Source organism: Planococcus citri, chromosome 1, assembly GCF_950023065.1.
Source record: "Planococcus citri chromosome 1, ihPlaCitr1.1, whole genome shotgun sequence".
NCBI lineage: Eukaryota > Metazoa > Arthropoda > Insecta > Hemiptera > Pseudococcidae > Planococcus > Planococcus citri.
The window spans coordinates 43,115,958-43,139,607 of record NC_088677.1 but is presented as its reverse complement, the minus strand read 5'-3'; the positions used below and the strand labels follow the sequence as shown (position 1 = coordinate 43,139,607).

The following is a 23,650-nucleotide window of genomic DNA, read 5'->3' as shown; positions in this document are numbered from 1 at the left end:
ACGTATTAGAAAATGTTGTTACCTAAATGTGAATTTAGACAAATGCGGTGATGATTTTAAAAAAAAAACAAGCCCTCATTCTAGCGGTTGTGGCTTTGAAGTATGGTACCCATCTCAAAAACGAAACTAGAACATTTTTATCATTTAAATTCTAATAATTTTTCTGAGAACTTCCCGTCTTTGATAGTAAGATAGTATTTCACACCACAAAAACCATTATTATTGTTTTAATTTTTTAACCGCAGATTTGAATTGATTATAATGTACTTACCTACTTATTTAAGTTCTATTGAAATAGCTATCGATATGTTATTATTTCACACACTGTTCTTCAATTAATCGAACAGATAAACTGTTCGAATCAAACTGATTGTTTTTGCTTAGGGTATTCTCACATTGATATAAAAAAAATCAGAAAACCGACTTCATTTCCAAAATATGTCTTCGTCTCAAAGTGTGCCTTTACAAGTTGACACTCGTGGCCCGGCACAAACTTACAATATAAAAGCCCTATCTACTTTACCTGACCTTTCGCAAATTAGTGCTTTACCATATAACACTAGTTTTTCCGTATTCAACGATTTTCATCGCAGCTGTGCAACTAAGCTCATTGATCTACTTTTAGGTAAGTACTTGCCGAAAATGTATTTTTAACATGTACCTACTTATAGGTATATAGGTAGCTAGCTACATTGTATGAGTAATTTGATCTGTGGTTCAAATGATTATCATCGCTCAGGTGAGAAAATACGTACTTTCGACCCTCGTTCAGGGAAAATTACTTCATGAACTCGGAGAAAAAGTGCCTTCGTTGCAGAGATGGAGCGATTCACCAAAAAAAGTGAATCGGGTTCAAAATCAGCGATTCAGTTTTCATGAATCTGATTCGAATCAGATTCAATGGGCTCGCGATTTAATTTTGCTATTTTTGCTGTATACCGCTGACCTAAAAAGAAAATTTGACATAAAATAAAATCATAAAATATTTCAGACAGATTTTGTGGGAAAATCATTTTTTGAGCGTTTTTTTCTCAGTAGTATTTAAGAATTTCAAATTTTTAAAAATATGTAAACATGAAAAAAAAACGTCAAAAACTTATTAAAAATCTCTGGAAAAAATTAATCGAAAATTAAATTTTATTGCATACCCAACTTTTTTTGTTGGAAGCCAATGTTTTGAGAATTTTTTAGAGCATTGTTATCAAAATCACTTTTTGGACATTGTATTGTCTCCGTCACTTAGAAAAATTTCTAATTTTTTAAAATAAAAATAAGAAAGAAGACGTGGTACATATAAATTTTCAAAAAGTAGAAAAATCCAATCAAAAATTCAACTTATAGATCAGGTAATTTTCCTCATTGAAAATCCCTATTTTGAGAACTTCCTCGAGCATTATCACAAATTTTGCAATATTTTTTTGGCTTAAAAATTTCAACATTTAAATGTTTTTTTAAAATGAAATTTCAAACATTTTTTTGAGTTTGAATAATAGAATTTTATAAAGTTTAATTTTGAAAAAAAAAACGATCAGTCTTGAGCCCGAGCCAAAAACGCCCTAATACTCAAGTTCCAAAAAAGTCGGCTAATAAATTCCTTTGTTAAGAGGTTAAGACTAAACATTTTCAAAATTTATCGACTTTGTCGAGTCTCGACAAAGTCAGCACATTTGTCAACGTTTCCAAAATTCGACAAGGGAGGGAGTGGCGGTAGGTACAAGAAAAACACATTTCATAAAAAACCTAATTTTTGGATATCTCTCTCCCCGAATGTGACCCTTAGGAGGGTCCAACTGCAAATCTAACTTCATATTCGTGTTCAGCGAGTTCGATTCATATGATAACGATACTCATATTGTCAATCTTCTTTCGGCCCAAAATTGGGAGAGGAAGTGCATATGGCCCCAAAATTGGGTTTTCCAGAAGTTATTGATTTTATATTGTTTTTGGAGGCCCGTATGCAAAATTTCAGCATTATGTCACTGTCAGTATCGCTTGTTTTGGTGGTGCCATGACACAAAAAACGCATGTTTGAGTGTTTTTTGAGTGTTTGAAGATGAGCCACTGGAGAAAAAAATTTCAAAATTTGTTATTCAAAATTCGTTAAAATGTGATGTTTTTGGCTCCAACACTATTTTTAGAGGCACCCAATAATGTTTCATCAAAATTTCAAAAATCCGAGGTCAGGGGCATTTCACCTACTTTACCCTGGAATATCGTTTCGACTTTCTAGCTCCATTTGATGACATTTTGTGGAAATTTCAAGTTTCCAAAATCTGCTGAAGGCTCTAAAAATTTTCAAAAAGTCGCCGGAGGCTCCAAAATAACTTGAACTCATCTGCAGTGGACTTGACAGCGTGTTGAAATTGGAGTGCAAAGTAAACTTTGGATTCCCAGCTCTGTTTGATAAAATTTTGTGGAAATTTCGAGTATTGAGAAATCTGCTGGAGCCTTCAGTATTTTCCAAAAAGTCTCTGGAGGCTCCAAAACGACTTGAAATCTACCTGCAGTCGACTTCATGGCCGTAGTGTATTACCTACCTGAAAATATTTTGTGTTATCAATTTTAGAGAAAAAATTAGCGAATCGCAAAAAAAAATTGAACCGCGATGCTGCGATTCAGCTGCAGTTGTGAATCGGATTCAATTTTCACGATTCATTGTTATTTTTTGTTTCGAATCTAGTTCTGAATCCGATCTGAAATTGATCTGCGATTCATTTCCGCGATTCTAATCGCCCCATTTCTGCTTCGTTGTGTAATATACGAGATATTGTTATATGTACCGTTTGCTTATTAGGTACACTTGATTTTCCAGATGCTAAAGCTGAAGATTTCATTTCGTTAGCTTCTTATTGCCGAGATCGAGTTAATCCTTATTTATACCAATATGCTCTTTCTATTGCTTTATTACATCGTTCCGATACCAAAAATTTTCCGATCCCTTCGCATTTATCTTCTTTTCCGGAACTGTTCATGGATAGGTCTGTTTTTGCACTGGCTAGAGAGAAAGAAAATATTGTACCTCAAGGCTCTCGAGTAAATTATTGCATTATAAAAGTATTACAGGTAGCCTAATTTTCAAATCAAATTTAATGGAGGCTTTCAATTTTTTTTCGGTTGCAGAGACCTATTGAAATTCCACGGGACTACACATCATCTGATTTAGAGCTGGAACATTTACTTGCTTACTTTCGAAAAGATGTTGGAGTCAATCTACATCATTGGCATTGGCATTTGGTTTATCCTTTAGATGGAAGAAGAGAAATTGTCAACAAGGACAGACGGGGAGAATTGTTTTATTACATGCATTCGCAAATTTTATCTCGGTACGTATCAGAATTCAGAAATGTAAAGATTCCATAATAGTTTTGAGTATTTTTTGGTTTTTGAAATTTTAAAAATTAGGCGCATACCTAAATAGAAAAAATCAATTTAAAAATTTTTATATGTACAATATGGAACGTCTTTGCAACCATTTAGCTCGCGTCAAGCGTTTCCTCGATTTTAGAGAACCTATCGAAGAAGGATACTATCCTAAATTGGATAATTTTGTTGCCAGTCGATTGTGGCCCTCCAGACATCAGAATACTCGGCTAAGCGTAATTACATATAATCAAATACATATTTATTCACCACCCTTTTTCTTCCGCTTCAAAAATTAAAAATTCATGTTAAAAACGTCGGTACTTGATTACCAAATTTATTAATTCGTAACTCATCTGTAACCGCCTAACCGGCATGCATTTTTCTTTGATAAATTAAATTTCATATTTACGGCGAATAAATATGCAATTACCCTAACACATATGAAATATGTAAAGTATGCATGATCGAAATATTGAAAGGTACCTAGTATTGTTCTTATTGCGCTGATTTTTCATTAGAATGTTAATCGAGAGCACGATCGTTTGAGAGTAGATATTCAAGAATTAGAAAGATGGAGAGATCGTCTATATGAAGCCATTCATAATGGAAGATACTTGGTAAATAATTACAGATTATGTTTCATACCTATTTTATTTTCTATTTTTTTCAAGTAGGTACTTGTCCACCTGGCACCTATACGACTACGAGTACATTGAAGAAACGTTTAATTTTCTATCCACATCTTTTTATAGGTTCAAGGTTAGTTCAAGGCAAAAATGAAACGCAACCGTTTACTGTGGAGACTGGAATTGATATTCTTGGAAATATGATTGAATCAAACATTCTGAGTGTGAATCGTACTGAATATGGAAATCTTCACAATCAGGGTCACAATCTATAATTTCTTACTCACATGATCCAGAAGGTCAATATTTGGTAATAATGGACGAGCTTTTTTGCCTAGCCTTTGAGCAAAATTTTGCTGAAAGATTATCATACCGGTTTCCCTGCTTGTTTATAGGAATTATTTGGCGTAATGGGAGAATCTTCAACAGCAATGAGAGATCCGATATTTTATCGTTGGCATGCTTTTGTGAACGGCATGTTTGAAGAGTACAAACACACGTTACCACCGTGGCACCGTACACGCTCCAAGAAGTGAGAATCAAACGTCGAATGCTTTAAAAATTGTATCTGTGAATTAAATATTTTGTATATATGTTTAGTTGAACTTTGAGAATATTAAAATAACTCATAACTGGTATTCAAATCAAGGCGACTGGTTTGCCAGACAATAAAATCGGAACATTTTGGCAACAAGCAGATTTCGATTTATCTAGAGGATTAGATTTCGCCGAGCAAAGAGGATCTGTTTTTGCTCGTGTTACTCATCTTCAACACACCCCTTTCAATTATACAATGACTGTGAATAACGCCGGTTCGGCTCGAATCGGTACTGTGAGGATATTTTATGCTCCGAAATTCGATGAACGTAATTTGGGATTCATTTTTAGGGATCAGAAGTCATTATTCGTTGAGCTGGATAGATTCACAACGAACTGTAATTCCATTTAATTTACTTGTACCTAATCAAAGTAAATGTGTTCGGATAAGATGTTTACTCATCTAGGTATGCCCTTTTTGGGAATCAATTTTTTGCAGTAAAAAGTGGTTCAAACACAATAACACGCCGCTCAATCGAATCTTCCGTCACTATTCCTTATGAACAAACATTCCGAAATTTATCCACCAGACCAGCGGCAGGATCAGCCGAAGAAGCGGCTTATAATTTCTGTGGGTGCGGATGGCCTCACCACATGCTCATAGCAAAAGGACATTCAGGAGGATTTCCGTGCGAACTTTTCGTCATGATTTCTAATTATGATTATGACTCGGTAAATAGGGTTAATATTGATTTACATGCATTATACATAAATGGAGCTATTTTCACTTATCAATCAAAAATTGAAAAAAAAATCTCAAAATTTAGGTTCAAAGGCCTAATACTAGCACTTCATGCGATGATGTATCCAGCTACTGTGGTATTAGGGATAGCAAGTATCCAGATCGTCGTCATATGGGTTTCCCGTTGGACAGGTTGCCTCGAGAAGGAGTTGTAACATTAAAAGATTTTCTCACCCAAAATATGGCTGTGCAAGACATCGTCATCCGTTTTAATGAGAGAATAGTCCCTCCGATTCAGAAATCAGGAAATCGAAATTAACCTACGTCATGCTTTTTATTTGACTAAAAGTACGCATTAGGCTATTTAGCACCGTTCACATAATTTTAAATAAATGTAATACTCCAAAAAAAAAAAAAAAAAAAAATTGAAAAATACACATATTGTTATAACTGCGAAGGATTTTTTCTGTAGATTACCTACTTAATCACCCATTCGTTTTTTTTTCGAAAATGAGATTTTTTCAGAAATGTGTGGGCGTGAGTTTTGTATTACATGCATGCATCATGCATAGTTACCAACCAGCAATACAGGGTGTCTTTCTTTGACGAGTGGATAAATTAATAGGTACTGATTTCAACATTTTCAACAGATGCAAAAAAGGAAAAAAACAATACCTACTTGCTAATGGGTTACTTATAATTTGACTTTGATTTGAATTTTAAAAATTAGGTTAAATTTACAAAAAATTGAAATAAAAGGACGATTTTCAGCTGCAGGAATCAGCAACAACACTACATACATACCTACATAGTTTATATATGTACATAACTATACATAAGTAAAGTAAGTACCTATACCTACTTACATACTCGTACTCGGAAAAATAAAGACTAAATTAGTTATTATAAAATAATAAATAATGTAAGAGCTAAGAGGACTCGTAAAGGTATTAAGTTAAGAGCACTGAGCAGCCAACAGGACAGGTTTGGCTTTGGTTTGCCTAACTTCAAAATTGAATACGTTAAGGTAATGGTAATGAATATGATTATGACATGAGTGACCAATATTCATTTTGTAGCCTTGTAGGTACATATTTGTATTTTGATTTTTGTTATTGTTTTTAATTTTGAAATTTCTGTATAAAAAATTGAAAAAAATAAAATAAAAAATGATTGCAGCAAAACATACAGACTACATCAGGATTGAGGGATTCATTAAAAAAACCACCACTGTGAAAAACAAAACACCAAATATTTGTAAAGGAGACCAAAGTGACATACATCAATCAAATTTGGTGGTGAAAATTCGATTTTTGGGATTGCAGATTAATTATTGTTTATCAAAATAACGAGGTCAACGCTCAGAAAATGCAAAAAAAGAATTCATTTTTTTCATGTTAGGGGTGTTCGAGCGCTCTCCAGCAAGCTACAGAATCCTCCAGAAAATTACAGAAAACGTAAAAAAGTGTTCGAGCGGTTTTGCTGTAATTGCAGCATGCTGTTCGAGCGGTTTTCTGTAAATTGCAGTTTTACAGAAACTGTAAGTTTCTGCTTACTTTTTTACAGCAGCTCGAGAGGTACTGTAAATGCTGTAATAGCAGTTGGATGGTTCTTTAATTGTTTTCTTGTCCTTATTTTTCAAAGTGTTGATTTCTTTTCTTTTTTGAATGATAATTTTAAAGGTCTAATTAGGTAATTACATTCTCACACTTTATAAAGTTTTCATTTTCGTTTTTTTTTTTTTTTATTAATGATAAAATGCCGTATTTTATGAAATTTTTTTCACAATTTTGTGATAAATTATCAGTAGAAAGTCGTATAAATTTATTTACCGCGTTATAGCTTTTTACCAGCAATATGCTTTTACAGAATTGTCAAAAAGTGTTCTAGCGCTCAACTTGCAGTTTTACAGTATGCTGTAAAACTGCTTTGCTGTAAATTCTGGAAGTTGTAAGTCTCTGGAAGCGGTCGAACACCCCTATTCTCTGTAAAAAATAAAAATAGGGGTGTTCGAGCGCTTCCAGAGACTTACAACTTCCAGAATTTACAGCAATGTAGTTTTACAGCATACTGTAAAACTGCAAGTTAAAAAAAAAAAAAAAAACGAAAACTTTATAAAGTGGGGGAATGAAATTACTTAATTACACCGTTAAAAATTATCTTTCAAAAAAGAAAAGAAATCAACACTTTGAAAAATAAGGACAAGAAAACAATTAAAGAACCATCTAACTCCTATTACGGCATTTACAGTACCTCTCGAGCTGCTGTAAAAAAGTAAGCAGAAACTTACAGTTTCTGTAAAACTGCAATTTACAGAAAACCGCTCGAACAGCATGCTGCAATTACAGCAAAACCGCTCGAACACTTTTTTACGTTTTCTGTAATTTTCTGGAGGATTCTGAAACTTGCTGGAGAGCGCTCGAACACCTCTTTGACTTGGCGGTTTCTTAATTCTTCGAATCAACACCACCTATAGTAAAAGGCCTGGGCGCAGAAAAAGTTCTCGAAGGTGGCAACGTCGCAAGGAGGCTGAGACTTACATGGTGTACTATGGGAAAAGCACCATTTTCTTGTTTTTCGCGAATTTTTCAAAATTTTGAATGGGCACATGGGTGTTTAAGGCATGAAAAATGATCTATTTTTTACGCTCTACAACGTCATCTTTCATTTGAAGCTCTAGCACTCATCAATCAAAAGATATAAAAGCTCAAAGCTCAAAAATCACAAATACCGAACTTTTGAATGAATGTTTCTCAAAATTTTGATCGAGCACATGGGTGTTTGAAACATGAAAAATAATCTACGTTTCACGCTCTACAATTTGGTTTTTTCCCGAAAGCTCTAGCATCAATAGATCAAAAGTTAGAAAAAAGCTCAACTTTGAACTTACACAACTTTTGATCTATTGATGCTAGAGCTTTCGGGAAAAAACCAAATTGTAGAGCGTGAAACGTAGATTATTTTTCATGTTTCAAACACCCATGTGCTCGATCAAAATTTTGAGAAACATTCATTCAAAAGTTCGGTATTTGTGATTTTTGAGCTTTGAGCTTTTATATCTTTTGATTGATGAGTGCTAGAGCTTCAAATGAAAGATGACGTTGTAGAGCGTAAAAAATAGATCATTTTTCATGCCTTAAACACCCATGTGCCCATTCAAAATTTTGAAAAATTCGCGAAAAACAAGAAAATGGTGCTTTTTCCGTAAGACACCATGTAAGTCTCAGCCTCCTTGCGACGTTGCCACCTTCGAGAACTTTTTCTGCGCCCAGGCCTTTTACTATAGGTGGTGTTGATCCAGTGTTATATTGAAAATTTAATTTATTGAATAAAAAACAAGTAAATTATGAAAAATTGTACAGATTCTTTATATGTAGTAAAATTTAAAAAAAATAAAAAAAATAAAATAAATGAATGAAATGAAATATTATTGAATTATTTTAATATTTATATTTTTTTTTATTTAAATATTTAATAGGTACCACCTCTTGTGTTAGAATGGCCAAGTATTAGAATGGTCAAGTTGTAGAAAAAGAGGGAAAAAAAGGGAAAAATATTTTTGTTGCCAACCCACTTTGTTTGGAGAAGAAAATTTTGTAAAATAATTAAAATGAAAAGTAAAGCCCAAGTATTAGAATGGTCAAGTTGTAGAATAGTCAAGTATTAGAATGGTCAAGTATTTGAAAAATAAGGGGAAAAGAGCAATCTGTTATAAGAGGATGAGGAAGTGGTACTTAGACTTACTACTTTTTTGGATAATAGGGTACAAGGGTAGCCGTTTTCAGGGTTGGGGGGCGTTGTGTCCGCTCACCTCGGCTTCGCCTCGGTTGCGCGGGTCGCTTTGTTGTTCATACTATGTCTGTTAACTTCCCTCGGCCTTCGGCCTCGGTGAGTACAGTTTTTTTAGAAACTACCGCAGGTACTGTCTACATACACGGTAATGTCCAGCCTCCGTCTGAACTCACCAAGGGGAGTAATGCTCATTGAATGAAATATAAATTTTAAACGGCTCGGCTTCGCCTCGCCTAATTCTCACATTCTCCGAGTCCATGCTGATATTTGTATTTTCTAACACTTGTCCATTCTAATACTTGACTATTCTACAACTTGACCATTCTAATACTTGGGCTTTACTTTTCATTTTAATTTACAAAATTTTCTTCTCCAAACAAAGTGGGTTGGCAACAAAAATATTTTTCCCTTTTTTTCCCTCTTTTTCTACCACTTGACCATTCTAATACTTGTCCATTCTAACACATGAGGTGGTCTCATTTAATATTTTTCAAAAAGCAAAATACTGAGTGCAAATCGTGTAATTACCTGTTAATTACCGGCCCTGAGTCTGAGATAAGATGAAATTTAGCATTTGGCAACATTGGCAACACTGTTATTTTTATTTTGTTTTTCAAAATTTTTGTATTTTTTTTTTCTGTTGAACTTGCGCAAAGCAAAAAATATGTATCGTTAGTGACATTTTTGATTTTGTAGTAACTTTTACTGTCATTTTTTAAAGTTTTTGTAATTGATTATCATGTCGCGGAACGATTGTCGTATTTATGTCGGAAATTTACCACCTGATATTCGTACCAAAGACATTCAAGATTTGTTTTATAAGTTCGGTAAAGTTTTATTCGTCGATTTGAAAAATAGAAGAGGACCGCCATTTGCATTCGTTGAATTTGAAGATGCCAGGTAATCGTCTGATAGCGGAAGTGTATTTACTCAAATAATCATTCCAGGAAAAATATAGCCTGTCGTATATTTTGTCGAGAATATTGATATGCAAATTTTGTAATTGAAATATTATTCCTGTTTGCGGGCTGGTGAACTGAATTCTTTTTGGTTATTCAGAGATGCTGAAGATGCTGTGCATGCCCGAGACGGATATGACTATGACGGATACAGATTAAGAGTTGAATTTCCTCGTGGGACTGGTCCTAGTAATTATAGAAGCGGTGGCGGCCGAGGTAGTGGCGGTGGACGCGGAAGTAATCGTGGTCCTCCCACTCGAAGAACCAATCATCGTGTTGTTGTTACCGGTGAGTATCCTTGTTTACATAATCAGCTGAATTGATTAAGTTCATAATCCGTTAGTGTACTCAACTCATTGATTGATTCGCCTATGTAGGATTGCCGCCTTCTGGCAGTTGGCAAGATTTAAAAGATCACATGAGAGAAGCGGGTGATGTATGTTATGCCGATGTGTTCAAAGATGGAACTGGTGTAGTGGAATTCATACGATATGATGATATGAAGTATGCTCTGCGCAAACTGGATGATTCTAGGTTCAGATCACATGAAGTAAGATTCATTTTCTTGAAATTATTGGTTAAGAGTAGCGGTTTGATTTATCAATTGCACTCATTTAGGGTGAAGTAGCTTACATTCGAGTTAAAGAAGGCCATAGCAACGGGGGCAGTGAAAGTCCTTATCCGAGTAGAGGTCGGTCGAGATCAAGAAGTTTCAGCCCAGTTGCTCGTAGACGTGGAACACCGACGTATTCTCCCGTCAGACGGTCATATTCCAGATCTCGTTCATAAATGTAAGAATTTATTTATAATTCGACGTTTTAGAGTTATGTATTTTTGATAAATTTCCATATTCCTGTTGAACTGAGTAAGATGAAAATGAACCAAAATTTTTTTCATTTTTTACTTTTACTACTACGTCACCTTAGCTTTGAATTTTCATTTTTAAAAATGCGTCAAATTTGTTGGTGTGACGTCTGCTGATCGGTATAAATAATTATTTAAAATCACTGTTTGAAATACGATTCTGCATTACGCGTAACTGGTTTATTATCATATTTTGACTTTTTAATGTTACCCATAATTTATTAAATCCTTGTAATTTAGTTTTCCCTATCTTTTATATTTTTATTTGCATTGTGTTACTCAGTGAAGATGTGACATGGGTAAACAAACATTCAATTACGTCAATATGGATGGGCTATTTTTTCAGCTAAAGGTGTTCACCAATACAGCTTTTTTTGGAAGAACATGCCTATATTAAATATCGTTGAATTTGCATTTTTCTTTCTCTCTTAAATTATATTCTAGGCTAATTTATCGTAACTTCACCATTGTAATGTTTTTGTAAGATAGACACAGTACATGATAGAATTACATTATCGTAAAATAACTAACCGTATTGTGTATGTTTTTTTTGTCCTAATGGATAGCACACTCATCCTATTCATATGGATTAATTTCAAATTGGATAAGAATTGGATATTCACTTTTAAGGAAGGACTTTTTGAAAGATTTTGTATGATACTTAAAGAATATGGACGGACTTTCATCCGAATTGTGGATTTGGACCGAAATATTTTTCAGTAGGATACGCTAAGTGTGGACCTGGACCGAATAGAGTGATTCTTCGGGGGATACTGATTGGAGGATAATATTATCAGGAGAAGGGATTTTGGATATTGGATAGCTGAGGAATTGTGAAAGTAACATTGGATTTTTATGAAAATTGTGCCATGCTTATAACATGTTCTTGTTCTACTTCAACTGTTCTTTTGTACCTTTCGTTCGAGTTGTCAGCTATTCACAATGAATTGAAAGTCCAAATCCTGTTATCTGGCAGAATTTCAGAAGCATCAGGGCTTTCTCTTGTAACATCTTTGTAACACCTGTACCCTATTTTCGATATATTTCTATTTTATTGCGTTTATTTTTGATCTTTCATTGACATTCAAATCGAAAATTCATGTTATGTAGTCATATTCGTTTGCTAATGCATTCTGAATGTTGAATTTGTTTTTTATAAATTAGCATGATTAGGATGCGTGATATGCGAGATGAACTTTCGTTTCATATAAATTACTTTCTCGTTCTATTATTTCATGAAAATAATTCATGTTGTGTGAATTTAGGTCTGAATATTTATGGAGATCATTGAAAATAATGTTATGATACACTTTAATGTGAGTACATTCATTAATTATTACTTTATTATTCTCTCGATACTAGCATTATTAAATCTTTTATTTTTTTTACATTTTAGGCATGGTATGAAAAATGCCATGAAGTAGAAACATGGATAAGTGTTGCGTTCAACTGAAAGCAACCTACATATTTATCAGACAGTAGACGGAATGCCATCGTGGATGAATAAATTATGTCAAAATTTCTTTAAATAAATGCTAGGTATATTAATGTTGGTTTTCTTTTCGTTTATTGCAACAATGGTAATAATTATAATAATTGGCGAAACCCTGTTACTGAAATAATGAAAAAATCCTTCTACAGGTATTTTAAAAATGAAATTATTTTCATTTCGACCTTCAAGCACTCATCCGTTACAACAATGCAATAATTTTCTGAGTGACTGCTATAATCGCTGAACGACCACATTCAACTTCAATTTGCTTACTAGAAGGAAACAAATTCCAAGTACATACTCTGCGTCGAGTCTTTGAAAAAAAAAATTGAAATATGAGTTAATGTATTAGCCTCTTTGATTCGGAAAAGGTACGTTTTCAATGCGATAGTCAATTTGGTTCCCGCTGAAGTGTACCTACCAATGCAGAAAAAAAATAACAAAGACGTACTTCAAAGAACAAAGATAATTTCAAAAAATTGATAGCATAAAAGTATGGTCGGACTTCTATCTACACCACTGAATTACAGTTGTGATATGCTTACATGATCAATAATATTTTTGTGGTTTCATTGCATTTATCACATCCTGTTTCGTTAATCTCAGGATATCCTTACTTGCATTAACCACAAATGTGGTTTTCTCTTCGAAAAATAAAAGAGAAAACATTTATATATTCCACAGAAATGTGAAGAAAGACATTTCATCTCACCCTTGAGGTATACTAGGATTACTTGATCATCTAAATTTTATTACAAAGTTTATGCTAACATTGTGAATTGGATATTTTAAAAATGTCTCAGTCAGCATCAAGTAGTATACCGTTTTTATTCGATCGTCCCACCGAACCTTTATTTATCGGTCGTGAAGATTACAATTTTGAAGTTCCAACCGACTATTGGGTAAGAGATACTATTATCCTTCATCTAGGTACTTTTAAAATTTATTGTTCCGATCGCGACAGAAGCAGGTAGTTATACGGTTATAAAATTGATGATTATTAAATTTCAGCCGGATCGTTATAAAGCGATAGCGCAAGCGATTCAAACCAGATTTCCTACAAATTCCGGTCAAGTAATTCCAGTGCAAAATGTGCGTATACCAGATATTTCCGAAGCCACATTGCTCGATCGGCATGCTAATTTCAGTATTTTCAATCCATCCCATCGAAAATGCGCGGTGAAGATAATCGAAGTGCTAATGAGTAATAAAATAATAGTAAATCAAAACTTGATGGTGTCACCACATTCCATACGAAATAAATTTACAACTTTTTTACAGGTATGCCCAACGTCGATCAGTTTTTATCAGCCTGTGTGTACTGTAGAGAACGAGTCAACCCATATGTGTTCGTTTATGCCGCTTCTGTAGCCATTTTACATCGTTCGGATACCAGAAATGTACCGCTACCATCTCATTGCGAAGTTTTCCCCGAATTGTACGTTGATGGAGGAATTATTGGTAGAGCCAGAGAAGAAGTCGGAGTCATTCCATCAGGCTCGAGAGTAAGTAGTACCCCAGTATAGGCAATGAAAGAAATCAGTTGAGCAGTTTTAGTTTTCAAAGCGAAACTGACGGTGAACGGGAATATTTTACTGCCTATAGCTACCGATTGAAGTACCGCGTGACTATACTGCCAGTGATCTCGATCCTGAACATCGTGTCGCGTATTTCAGAGAAGATGTTGGAATTAATTTACATCATTGGCACTGGCATTTGGTTTATCCATTCGACGGACCAATTAACATTGTCAGAAAAGATAGACGTGGTGAATTGTTTTACTATATGCATCAACAAATTTTAGCCAGGTAGGTCTGAATATTCATTGGCAAAAGCCCCATGCTCCCATGCAGCCTTTTCACCAAAGCGCCTAGTGTGTATAGGCTACTTTGCTCGTACCGTTTGTGCCTCTACCTACTTATATCACGGAAAGAATTACATAGGCCTACATATGTTCAAGCGTATTATTAAAATTACCTACCTATGTACTTTACCTTGTGTAAAAAGCTACTACTATAAGGAACCGGTTTTCAGGTACAATTTCGAGCGTTTTAGCAATGGTTTACCAAGAACTAAAAGATTCGTAAATTGGCGTGAACCCATTGCAGAAGGATATTTCCCGAAATTGGATAGCGTTGTGGCAAGCAGAGTGTACCCAGCTAGGCAACCAAATTCATCGCTAAACGTAAGATAATTTATAATCTTGAAATGTCAGCTTTATTTTTAATTCAATACCTACCTATATTTAAATCGATCGCTAGTTTATGAGAGAGAAATGATTACTCGACTTCATTACCTCATAACCTAATTTTTCAAACGTTGCCTATTGCTCTTTTTTAGGACGTAAACAGAGCAGATGACCAAATACAAATTGACGTTCAGGATTTAGAAAGATGGAGAGACCGAATTGTCAACGCTATTTTCGATGGTTTCGTAAATGACGTAAGTGGTTTCGTTCATATTTTACTATGTTACTATTAATAATTACCTACCAAAAGTATTCCATGCTACAATAAGACGTTTCATTAGCATAACTTACTCATAATTCAAAAATTTATGCATTGTTCGTCAACGTATTTTTTTTGTAAAAATGATTACCTACCAATTGTATGATTCCGTTCCAGGGTCAACGAGACATACCACTTACAGAAACCGAAGGAATCGACATTCTTGGTAACTTAATCGAAGCTAGTCTTCTCAGCGTTAATCGTAATCGCTATGGAGATATGCATAATATGGGCCATGTTATGCTCTCATATGTACATGACCCGGATAACAGATTTTTGGTAATAAGTTCAATTAGGTAGTTCAAAGGCAACAAATGAAAAAATACATCTACGTATAAATGTACCTATCTTATCTTTTACAACCTTAGGAAACATTTGGAGTTATTGGAGATCCAACAACCGCCATGAGAGATCCAGTTTTTTATACATTCCACGCCTATATGGATGATATATTCCAAGAATATAAAACCACCCTCAGCCCATATACTGTTCAACAAGTAATAAATTGAATAAAAATTATCGCCGTCTTTGTATATTTGAATAATTAAAAATTAATTATATTAATAATTGAACTGCAGTTGAGCTTTGATGGTGTTCGCATAGCTGGTGTCGAAGTCATTACTGAAGGAGCGCGTACTAATGAACTGAATACTTTTTGGCAGCAGAACGACATCGACTTATCTCGTGGTTTAGATTTTACGCCAAGGGGTTCAGTTTTCGCTCGATTAACTCATCTGCAGCATGCTCCATTTACCTACCGAATCAGAGTAAATATCCCTATTTCTTTTTTCTTTTTTTCGTCTTCAATTAATTTTGTACCAAGAAACGCTCGTATTAGGTTGAAAATAGTGGAGCTCAGCGTCTCGGTACTGTGAGAATCTTCATTGCTCCGAGATTGGATGAACGTGCTCAAACGATTTTATTCACAAATCAGAGAGGATTATTTGTAGAATTGGACAGATTCACAACAACACGTGAGTACGGTAGACTTGAAACTGAAATAATCGAAGAGGATATATTGATCAGTTTTTTATTCATTTTAGTGAGAAGTGGTTCTAACACAATCGAAAGACGTTCAATCGAGTCCACCGTTACCATTCCATATGAACAAACCTTCAGAAATTTAACCACTAATCGTCCATCAGGAGGCGAAAGTTTAGAGAATTTCAATTATTGCGGTTGCGGATGGCCACAACATATGTTAATCGCTAAAGGAAACGCAGAAGGATATCCTTGCGATTTATTCGTAATGATTTCAGATAATCGAAATGATGTGGTGAGCGGAGTTCAAAAAAAAAACGTGTCAGATGAAGTGTTTTCAAAATCACAATTTCTCTGAAAACTGTTTCTGTCGTTTTTCAATCAGGTTCAGCAGGACAGTAACGCTGGAAGTCCGGGCTGTGATGACGCACAAAGCTATTGCGGATTGAGAAATGGTCGTTACCCTGACAGAAGAGCAATGGGTTATCCTTTCGATAGAGCGCCACGACTGGGAGTGAACACACTGGCTCAGTTTGTAACCAGTAACATGTTTGTGCAAAACATTACTATTCGGTTTAGTAACAGAATTGTAGCTGCTTTGCCTTCACGACCAACACAAGGGCAGGGTTCCCAGGGACAAGGACAAGGACAAGGTCAGGGACAAGGACAAGGTCAAGGCCAAGCTAATCGAGGACAATCTAATCAACCCCCAACTAGACCGAGCCAGCCGCAAAGACCTGGAGGAAGACCCTGAATAATGAATCAAATTATTCATTTTCAAAAATTTGAATCGGGTACCAGCCTGAATACATATATTTTACATAATCATTAAACTACTCGTATGTTCACCCAGCTATTCTATATTTTAAAATAAAATGAAAATATTAGGAAAAATTGTTTTATTTTTCTAATCAGGGATTCCTACGATATTAAAAAATGAACAATTTTATTTGAAAAACTTACAATCCAACAATCATATACATGTATATATGTAATCAAAACCAGCGATGCGTAAAGTAATGAACTGTAAAATAAATTATTAATAATCGCGCACAAAATTCTGCTTTAAGCATAATATGTTCTACGCATTCGAGATTAATTTAGCCAGCGCATTAGAATAAACTACTATGAGTCAAGTTTCTAAAAATTAAAAATCAAGTGTGCTCGATACGAAAAACTCCCATTTCAATACTTCCATTTTCCAGTAAACAATGAAAATTTCGGCAAGAATCATTCACTGATGGATTTTTAAGTATCAAAATTATCCAATACGAATGTAAGAATGCTTCTAATAGTAATTTAATATCTTATCGGGAAATTTAGAAAACGATAAATAGAACATACATATAATTAAAATAAACCGTTAAGTAGTTATGTTTATTTAACGATGTAACTGTTTTCAATTTGAACGAATTCCTCAAGCGTTCATCATAATGTACATAAAATTAAGTGTAACGGAATGCTTTCGACTGTTCAACTAAAAATAAGTTTTCAAACCTTTTAAACAACAGCATAACTGCTAAATCATACATAATCAAAACCACGAATGCTAGTTAACGTAATACCTACTCTACTCTATTCGAGACTTTAAACCATTATAAAACTGATGAAACAAAAATTAAAAGCAACAACAAGCGGTAACGTTTATCGGTAAATTAAAAATGTTTTCGTGTCTCTTCGTGAATAACTAAATTTCGATAATGAAATCAAGTTTCAAAAAATCAGTATCATAAAATAGTGCTGATGCATTTACAACTAAATGTCTCATCACATATAAAAGGTCGTCGTTTATAATCATGAAAAAGAAAACATCATACCTAAGTCATAAAAATCTAATTATAATAATGGTAAAATGAGTTTTTCCGTAATATGATTTGAAATCTCCCTTTTCAACTCGCAATAAATATATATAATACATATTATTCCTCGATATAACACTAGAAAATGAATAAAGGTACCTAGTTATTAAAAAAATTGATAAAGATCAAAACGTTGAAAGTTGAATAAACACCAATCTTAAAAATTCACATCCGTAATACATTTAAGTAGGCAATAAAAGAAATAAAAATGATGATGTTTGAATCAGAGTAACATAATTTTCGAAAAGTTAAAAAACACCTCACTATTATGAGTTTTGATTAATCCAGTACTTACGTTCATCACAATAAATAATTACAAATGAAATAGAAAAAAAAAAACTTAATAAAACGAGACGCAACATATAAGTATACCTTGGTACGTGTAAGTGTCCTAATTTGATTCTTTCAAAAAAATACGAATATTAAGGCACTTTGTATAAGAGTAACAAAATTATCAATCATGCTACAATCAAGTTTTGTAAGCTGCTTAACCAACATTAAGTATGAGCTCATTTCAAATTTTTTCAGTTTACCTAAAAACTAATCAGGCTATAATTCTTCAAAAAATGCAACACGTGATTTGGTTGAGCCCGATTTTACCTAGAACAAACATGGAAAATGAATAATAAAGTATTAAAAAAAGAAGAAAAATTGGCCACACTTTAAAATGATAATCTATACCTAGACCTACATAGCACACTGTATTATGTATTTCTTCAGTTATCGCACTTACCTTGTAGATATCCTGAAAAGTAAGCTATGCAACTAATAAAACATAAAGTGTTTAATTCTAAGAGTAACGTTGGACAAAATTAGATACAAAAAGTATATCGGATACAGAAATACTTTTCTCTAGCCTTATCTTGTTAAAAAGCAACGTTCCGACTGGATAAATGAAAGTTAGTTTCCATTGCATTACGTTGAAAATGAAACATACATTTGATTTATATTTATCACACTGCAATTTTTGGGTATGAAAAAAAAATAAAGGAAGTAGCTGATTTACCCTTTTAAGCGTTGAATATTTATTTTCGCCCATTCTAACTTGTTCGTCGTGAATAATATCGAATTCTGATTGCTTCTCGCCAACTTTTAACACTTCAATTTCTGACCTAAGGTCTCTCAACTGGTCTTGAAGATGTTTACTTTTTTCCAAATAGTCCACTCTGAAAATAAGACAAAAATGAGCGTTACATACAAGTTAAGTATGTAAAATTGAAAAACCACACAATATTAGTGAATATGCGCAAACCTTTCTTTTTCAATTTCGAGGGAAAGTTGCTGCATGTCATTTTCCGCAATAAGATCGTACGATGTTAGATCGGAAACTGACAATGCAGTATTTTCTGAGTCTAAACGTAACGTATGAAGATCCGATTGAACAGTTAAAATAGGACTAGGACTTGCGTACAGATTTTGAGCATTCTGCAATAAAAAAAAAAAAAACACTGTGACTATAAATTTGCAAGAATAGCTTAAAAGGAATTAATTCTCACAGTGTTGATGTAATTATGAGATAGGAACTCGAGTAACTTCTCTTTAGCTTGTTTTTCGGCTAATCTGGCCTTTAATAATTCTTCTTTGAGCCTATTAGCTTCAGCCGCTCTACGTTCGGACTCATCCACTAGTCTAGCAGTTAACTGTTCAGCTTCGCGAGTTTTACGTTCAAGTTGAACTTTCTCTTCTTCGGTCTATGAATTCAATAAAGATAAATAAATTTCAAAAATTTACGATGAATAAATTATTTGGAGTAAGATTTTCAAAAACAACCTTCAACGCAGTTAAGCGGATTCTGGTGATTTCGTGTTCAGCTTCGGAGGCTTTCTGGCCTAATAATAGCGCTTCTTCTTCAGCTACACGAGATTTTTCTGCTAATAAATCAGCAGTTTCTTCTGATCTTCTCTGCGAAGTAAAGATACATGATGATGTAATTTCGAAATTTATGCGTAATACGAAACATGAAGTTATGATGCGAGTGCCTTACTAATGCTTCGTTCGCTAGTCGTATTTCTTCTTGATATTGAATTAACCTTTGTTCCATAGCTGCTTTTTCCCTTTCAGCTGCTTCTCTTAATTGTTTTTCTCGAGCTAGTTTATTACGTTCTCGAGATCGCCTATGTTAGAAACGAGGTTAACATAAAACAATCATGAACAGTAAATGATTGCGGAATATTTCAGCTAAAAAAGTTAAATATACCTTGCTTTCTCTTCTTTGGCTTGAGCTTTCATTTGTTGCACTTCCATAGAGTCCGGTTTTCTACGTTTCATAAATAAATCATGATTACCGATGCACAAATCTAATATCTGGAAATGTAAATAATTTTTAGTTATTTTTAAACAATACATATATTTTGTCTCAACTAATTTCGCGAGCGCATAATAAATGTATGTACTTACAAGTTTATTCATCCTGACTTTTTGCGAAAAAAATACAAAATTAGGAGCGGATTTTTGAATGGGTTTTATTATGAATTTCTTATCGTCAAAACTGATATGCCGAATTTCAGACCATGGAAATGTGGTTTTTGGTTGCAGTTTATTATTTTTTTCGTAGATATTTAATCCTAAAGCGGTAACTCCCAGCCATAAATCGGTTTCTTTTTTATTCTAAAAGGAAAAGAAGAACTATTACTATGTGAACATCGTTCAACAAGTAGTAATGAGGTAAATGGCAAATACTAACACTGATGGGGAAATAATTCACACCGTACATATCTAGATCTTGAGCTATTTTCAAATATTCCATTTCAGCCTCATCTTGAGACATTCCTCGATGATCAGCGTACCAAATTTTGATCCTATCTTGCCACATTTGTGGTGTCATTTGATATTGGTCGATGACTCTCTGCGGTAATAATTCTTCAATGGGCAACATCCCATTACCTGGTTTATACATTGCTTCATCGTAATCTCCATACTAAAACAATTAATAACATCACATTTTTATAAAGATACAAGAAAAACGTACCCACAAATGAACGGAATATTTACTAACTTTGGCTTGAACAGCATAAGAAGCGAGTAACACAGACGCTTCTGGGGGACAATAACTGTCACAGGTCAAAATAGATTGTTTAACCTGGAGGAAGAATAAATGTTGAGTTACTTCTTGTACCAACTCTTCGGCGACATCCTCCGGGTAAAATTTCACCAGGAACATGAAAGTAGCGGGCGATTCTTGTGCTATATTCTGATCCAAAACTGCGGACAAACAGGCAAATAAAAACGAATAATGCGCTATCAACTACTATTAATCATCTAGTCAGAATTAGTTACCTTTTTTATCAAATTTTAACCAAGATATGAAACCTTTGTTGTCTAGAAATTGCAAACCGAAATACCACGTTTCTCTGAGGCCAATAGTGCGGCATACTAAATCAAATAATTCACGTCCACTGGCTTTGTTCTATAATTCAAAGAAGAATTCTTTAGATACAAATGGTCTGGATGTTAAGTGAAGCAGAACAATGGATAAATCTGACAAACTTACTTCAAGATTGAACTCTAATTCTGCATCTAGCGTACATACTTTAACCGGGAATGTTTTGGTTTTCTTTCGTCTGAATGGTGGCATCTTTTGTTTCATGGTGGTTTAAAAATTCATTGCTTAAAACATGACTTAAAATTCACACAACAGCAAAATCAGATGAAAATACGTAAACACGCGAAAAACAACACAACATATCAAGTTGATAAACAAATTTGATTGAAAATGAAATCATACGCTCAAATAGATGAAGAGCGAAGAGCAAAACAGTAATGCGAAACATCAAACAATTTCAAATCATTTTCCAATCTGATACTTCAAAAATATTCCGAATTTGAAACACCACAACACAAGCCACTTTGGTACTTTCGAATTTTCTGAAGAATTTTTTCAATCCCCAATCCCCATTGACTTCAACAGTTCAACTTTTAAAATTTTCTGAAAAGTTTCAGTTCATTGATAAAAAAAAGTTCTTTGTTCGCATAACTTGTTATAGATGGCGTGTATAACGCTGTTTACATTTTACCGCGATTTGAGTTTTGATTTTGGGAAGACGAAAATCTAGTACTTTCAGAAACGTCAGTAACGACGTCGCCGCCTTATAGAGAGCGCTCGCGGCGAATTGGGTGCTACTCTCTCGCAACATTCAGGGATGCGGAGCGGAATGAATTTCGTTCCGGGTTCAGGGTTCAGCTCCGACATAAAAAATAATTCTGTTCCGGTTTCCTGTATCGTTCCGCTCCGATTAAAAATATCGTTCCGTTCCGGTTTAGCGTTCCGTTCCGCTCCGATTTTTCTTTTTTGTTTTAGAGAAGGTTGCATTCAAAGTACATCAGAATTTTCATGTTCTGAGCAAAAATTGAAGTTGAAAATGTTGAAATACCCGAAATTTTAAAAAAATGGTTGAATTAGGCGCGTTTTAATGAAATTTAAAGTCCACCTCACTGCTCACATGAGAAATTTGAATTTTGAATTCAGTGTTGGCGTCCCGTAACGGTAACTGTAACGAAAAACGAAAATAACGAAATTTTTTTCGTTACAGGTAACGGAACTGTAACGAAAACGTTATTTTAATCATGTGATGTTGTGTAACTGAAACGTAACGTAACGATATTTTTCTGAAAGTAACGTAACAAAAAACGGAAAAATTTTGTTACCTTTTTCGTTATTTTTTTAGTTACAAATTACAAAACAAACCCTTAAAAAACTCTGATTTGTGTAGCTCTAGCTATGAAAATTTGAAGTGAAGTCAGGGTTGTAAGGTAATTTATGTCGGTAAATTACGGCGGTATTTTACCGTATTTTACGGTATTTTACCAAAAGTTTATTACCGTATTTTACCGTAAATTACCAAAAAGCATTTTTTGCCACATTATTTGAAAGTTGAAAGGATGAATCAACAGCTGAAGATGATTGGCATCAAAATTTACAATTAATTTGCATAAATGCTAATGATAATTGATGCATGTTACATATAAACAGGAAAATGTCTTGAAAATTACCAAACAATTCCCAGAAAATTATTCACAATTGGTCAAAAACTTAAAAAAAAATGGCAAATGGCATCATATCGTGAAAACATGTTGAAATCAATTGAAATGTCATTAAAATAAAATGTACTTCAAAGTTCAAAATCATTAAATTTTGGTTATTTCAATCATTAAAATAACCAAATTGGTCAATTTTTGATTTGTTGACAATTTTGAATGATTTTAATTTTTAATTATAATTTTAATCCATGCTTTATTGCTTTCCAGTTTTATGGTTATTGGTTAATGGTTATACAATTAATTTTTCCCCATTGGCCATCTTTCATCACTTTTTAGTTTTTATTTTTAGTAATTTTCAGTAACTTCAAGGTTTTTTAAGTGTTGTTAATGTAATTTTTAACCCCTTCATAGTTTCATATTGTTTTCAAATTTCAAGCAGAAAATTATTGAAATTTCCACCCATCATATAATAATACACAATTTTATAAGTTTGAACCTTTGAAGGGTTGAACACTATAAGTTCATTACATTATTCAAGATGGTAAAATACGGTAAAATACCGTATTTTACCGTATTTTACCGCCGTATTTTACCAGCGAATAAATTACGGTAATTTAACAACCCTGAGTGAAGTCAAAAAAAATGACTAAAATGAGTTTTCAGTGTTTTCATTTGTCTGATTTTGAGTGCTGTAACGCTATATTTTTCGTTACACTGGTATTTGAACCTTCTTGTAACGTTATTTTCGTTATTTTTGTCACATTTTTTCCGCCACAAATGCATTTTACATCAAAATATACGTTGAAAAAACACTTCTGTAACGAAAAAATTGTAACGGAAATAACGAAAATAACGTAACGAAAAAATGTAAATACAGGTGTAACGAAAAATACCGTTACAGCAATTTTTTCGTTACAAAATACCATAACGAAAAACGTAACTAAAAAAATA

At 33.7% G+C, this 23,650-nt stretch overlaps 4 protein-coding genes and 1 pseudogene across 5 annotated transcripts in view; 3 read left to right on the top strand and 2 right to left on the bottom strand.

Moving 5' to 3' along the window:
* The window catches only part of sno (strawberry notch), a 47,140-nt gene extending 34,913 nt beyond the window's left edge, over window positions 1-12,227 (bottom strand). Inside the window, exon 1 of the mRNA XM_065345117.1 lies at window positions 12,224-12,227. The gene's annotated coding sequence lies outside the window, so the exon portion shown is untranslated. The remainder of the gene's footprint in view (window positions 1-12,223) is intronic.
* On the top strand, window positions 331-5,701 carry LOC135832120 (phenoloxidase 1-like; annotated as a pseudogene).
* On the top strand, window positions 9,709-11,946 carry SF2 (splicing factor 2). Of its 2 annotated transcripts, none has more exons than XM_065345132.1 (5): window positions 9,709-9,960; window positions 10,120-10,307; window positions 10,397-10,569; window positions 10,638-10,810; window positions 11,450-11,946. In XM_065345132.1, the coding sequence occupies exons 1-4, from the start codon at window positions 9,800-9,802 to the stop codon at window positions 10,806-10,808; spliced, it is 693 nt and encodes a 230-aa protein (XP_065201204.1). In that variant the 5' UTR covers window positions 9,709-9,799; the 3' UTR covers window positions 10,809-10,810; window positions 11,450-11,946. The 2 variants fall into 2 exon arrangements, with proteins under 2 accessions (XP_065201204.1, XP_065201205.1); XM_065345133.1 differs by lacking the exon at window positions 11,450-11,946 and adding an exon at window positions 11,167-11,413.
* LOC135832106 (phenoloxidase 1-like) lies at window positions 12,143-16,757 on the top strand. The gene is made up of 14 exons (XM_065345119.1): window positions 12,143-12,199; window positions 12,280-12,422; window positions 12,525-13,277; window positions 13,387-13,579; window positions 13,657-13,880; window positions 13,981-14,183; window positions 14,410-14,560; window positions 14,716-14,817; window positions 15,000-15,161; window positions 15,251-15,379; window positions 15,461-15,649; window positions 15,721-15,856; window positions 15,926-16,158; window positions 16,249-16,757. The coding sequence occupies exons 3-14, from the start codon at window positions 13,170-13,172 to the stop codon at window positions 16,615-16,617; spliced, it is 2,199 nt and encodes a 732-aa protein (XP_065201191.1). The 5' UTR covers window positions 12,143-12,199; window positions 12,280-12,422; window positions 12,525-13,169; the 3' UTR covers window positions 16,618-16,757.
* On the bottom strand, window positions 16,748-21,666 carry Mer (ezrin/radixin/moesin family protein merlin). Its single transcript, XM_065345120.1, has 12 exons — window positions 21,213-21,666; window positions 20,999-21,128; window positions 20,718-20,923; window positions 20,406-20,639; window positions 20,120-20,329; window positions 19,920-20,026; window positions 19,707-19,836; window positions 19,493-19,624; window positions 19,219-19,413; window positions 18,975-19,147; window positions 18,729-18,888; window positions 16,748-18,322 (listed from the first exon to the last, which is right to left on the bottom strand). The coding sequence occupies exons 1-12, from the start codon at window positions 21,306-21,308 to the stop codon at window positions 18,272-18,274; spliced, it is 1,824 nt and encodes a 607-aa protein (XP_065201192.1). The 5' UTR covers window positions 21,309-21,666; the 3' UTR covers window positions 16,748-18,271.
* Window positions 21,667-23,650: the final 1,984 nt, after the last annotated feature.

What these genes read in the sequence shown, in the direction of transcription:
- SF2 (XM_065345132.1), top strand. Translation starts at nt 9,800, where the DNA reads ATGTCGCGGAACGATTGTCGTATTTATGTCGGAAATTTACCACCTGAT. An exon ending in GTTGAATTTGAAGATGCCAG is followed by an intron (nt 9,961 to 10,119) that starts GTAATCGTCTGA and finishes TTGGTTATTCAG; the next exon opens with AGATGCTGAAGATGCTGTGC. An exon ending in TCATCGTGTTGTTGTTACCG is followed by an intron (nt 10,308 to 10,396) that starts GTGAGTATCCTT and finishes TCGCCTATGTAG; the next exon opens with GATTGCCGCCTTCTGGCAGT.
- LOC135832106 (XM_065345119.1), top strand. Translation starts at nt 13,170, where the DNA reads ATGTCTCAGTCAGCATCAAGTAGTATACCGTTTTTATTCGATCGTCCC. An exon ending in TCATTCCATCAGGCTCGAGA is followed by an intron (nt 13,881 to 13,980) that starts GTAAGTAGTACC and finishes TACTGCCTATAG; the next exon opens with CTACCGATTGAAGTACCGCG. An exon ending in GGACAGATTCACAACAACAC is followed by an intron (nt 15,857 to 15,925) that starts GTGAGTACGGTA and finishes TATTCATTTTAG; the next exon opens with TGAGAAGTGGTTCTAACACA.
- Mer (XM_065345120.1), bottom strand. Translation starts at nt 21,308, where the DNA reads ATGAAACAAAAGATGCCACCATTCAGACGAAAGAAAACCAAAACATTC. An exon ending in AAGTCAGGATGAATAAACTT is followed by an intron (nt 20,027 to 20,119) that starts GTAAGTACATAC and finishes TTACATTTCCAG; the next exon opens with ATATTAGATTTGTGCATCGG. An exon ending in GCCAAAGAAGAGAAAGCAAG is followed by an intron (nt 19,837 to 19,919) that starts GTATATTTAACT and finishes TTTCTAACATAG; the next exon opens with GCGATCTCGAGAACGTAATA.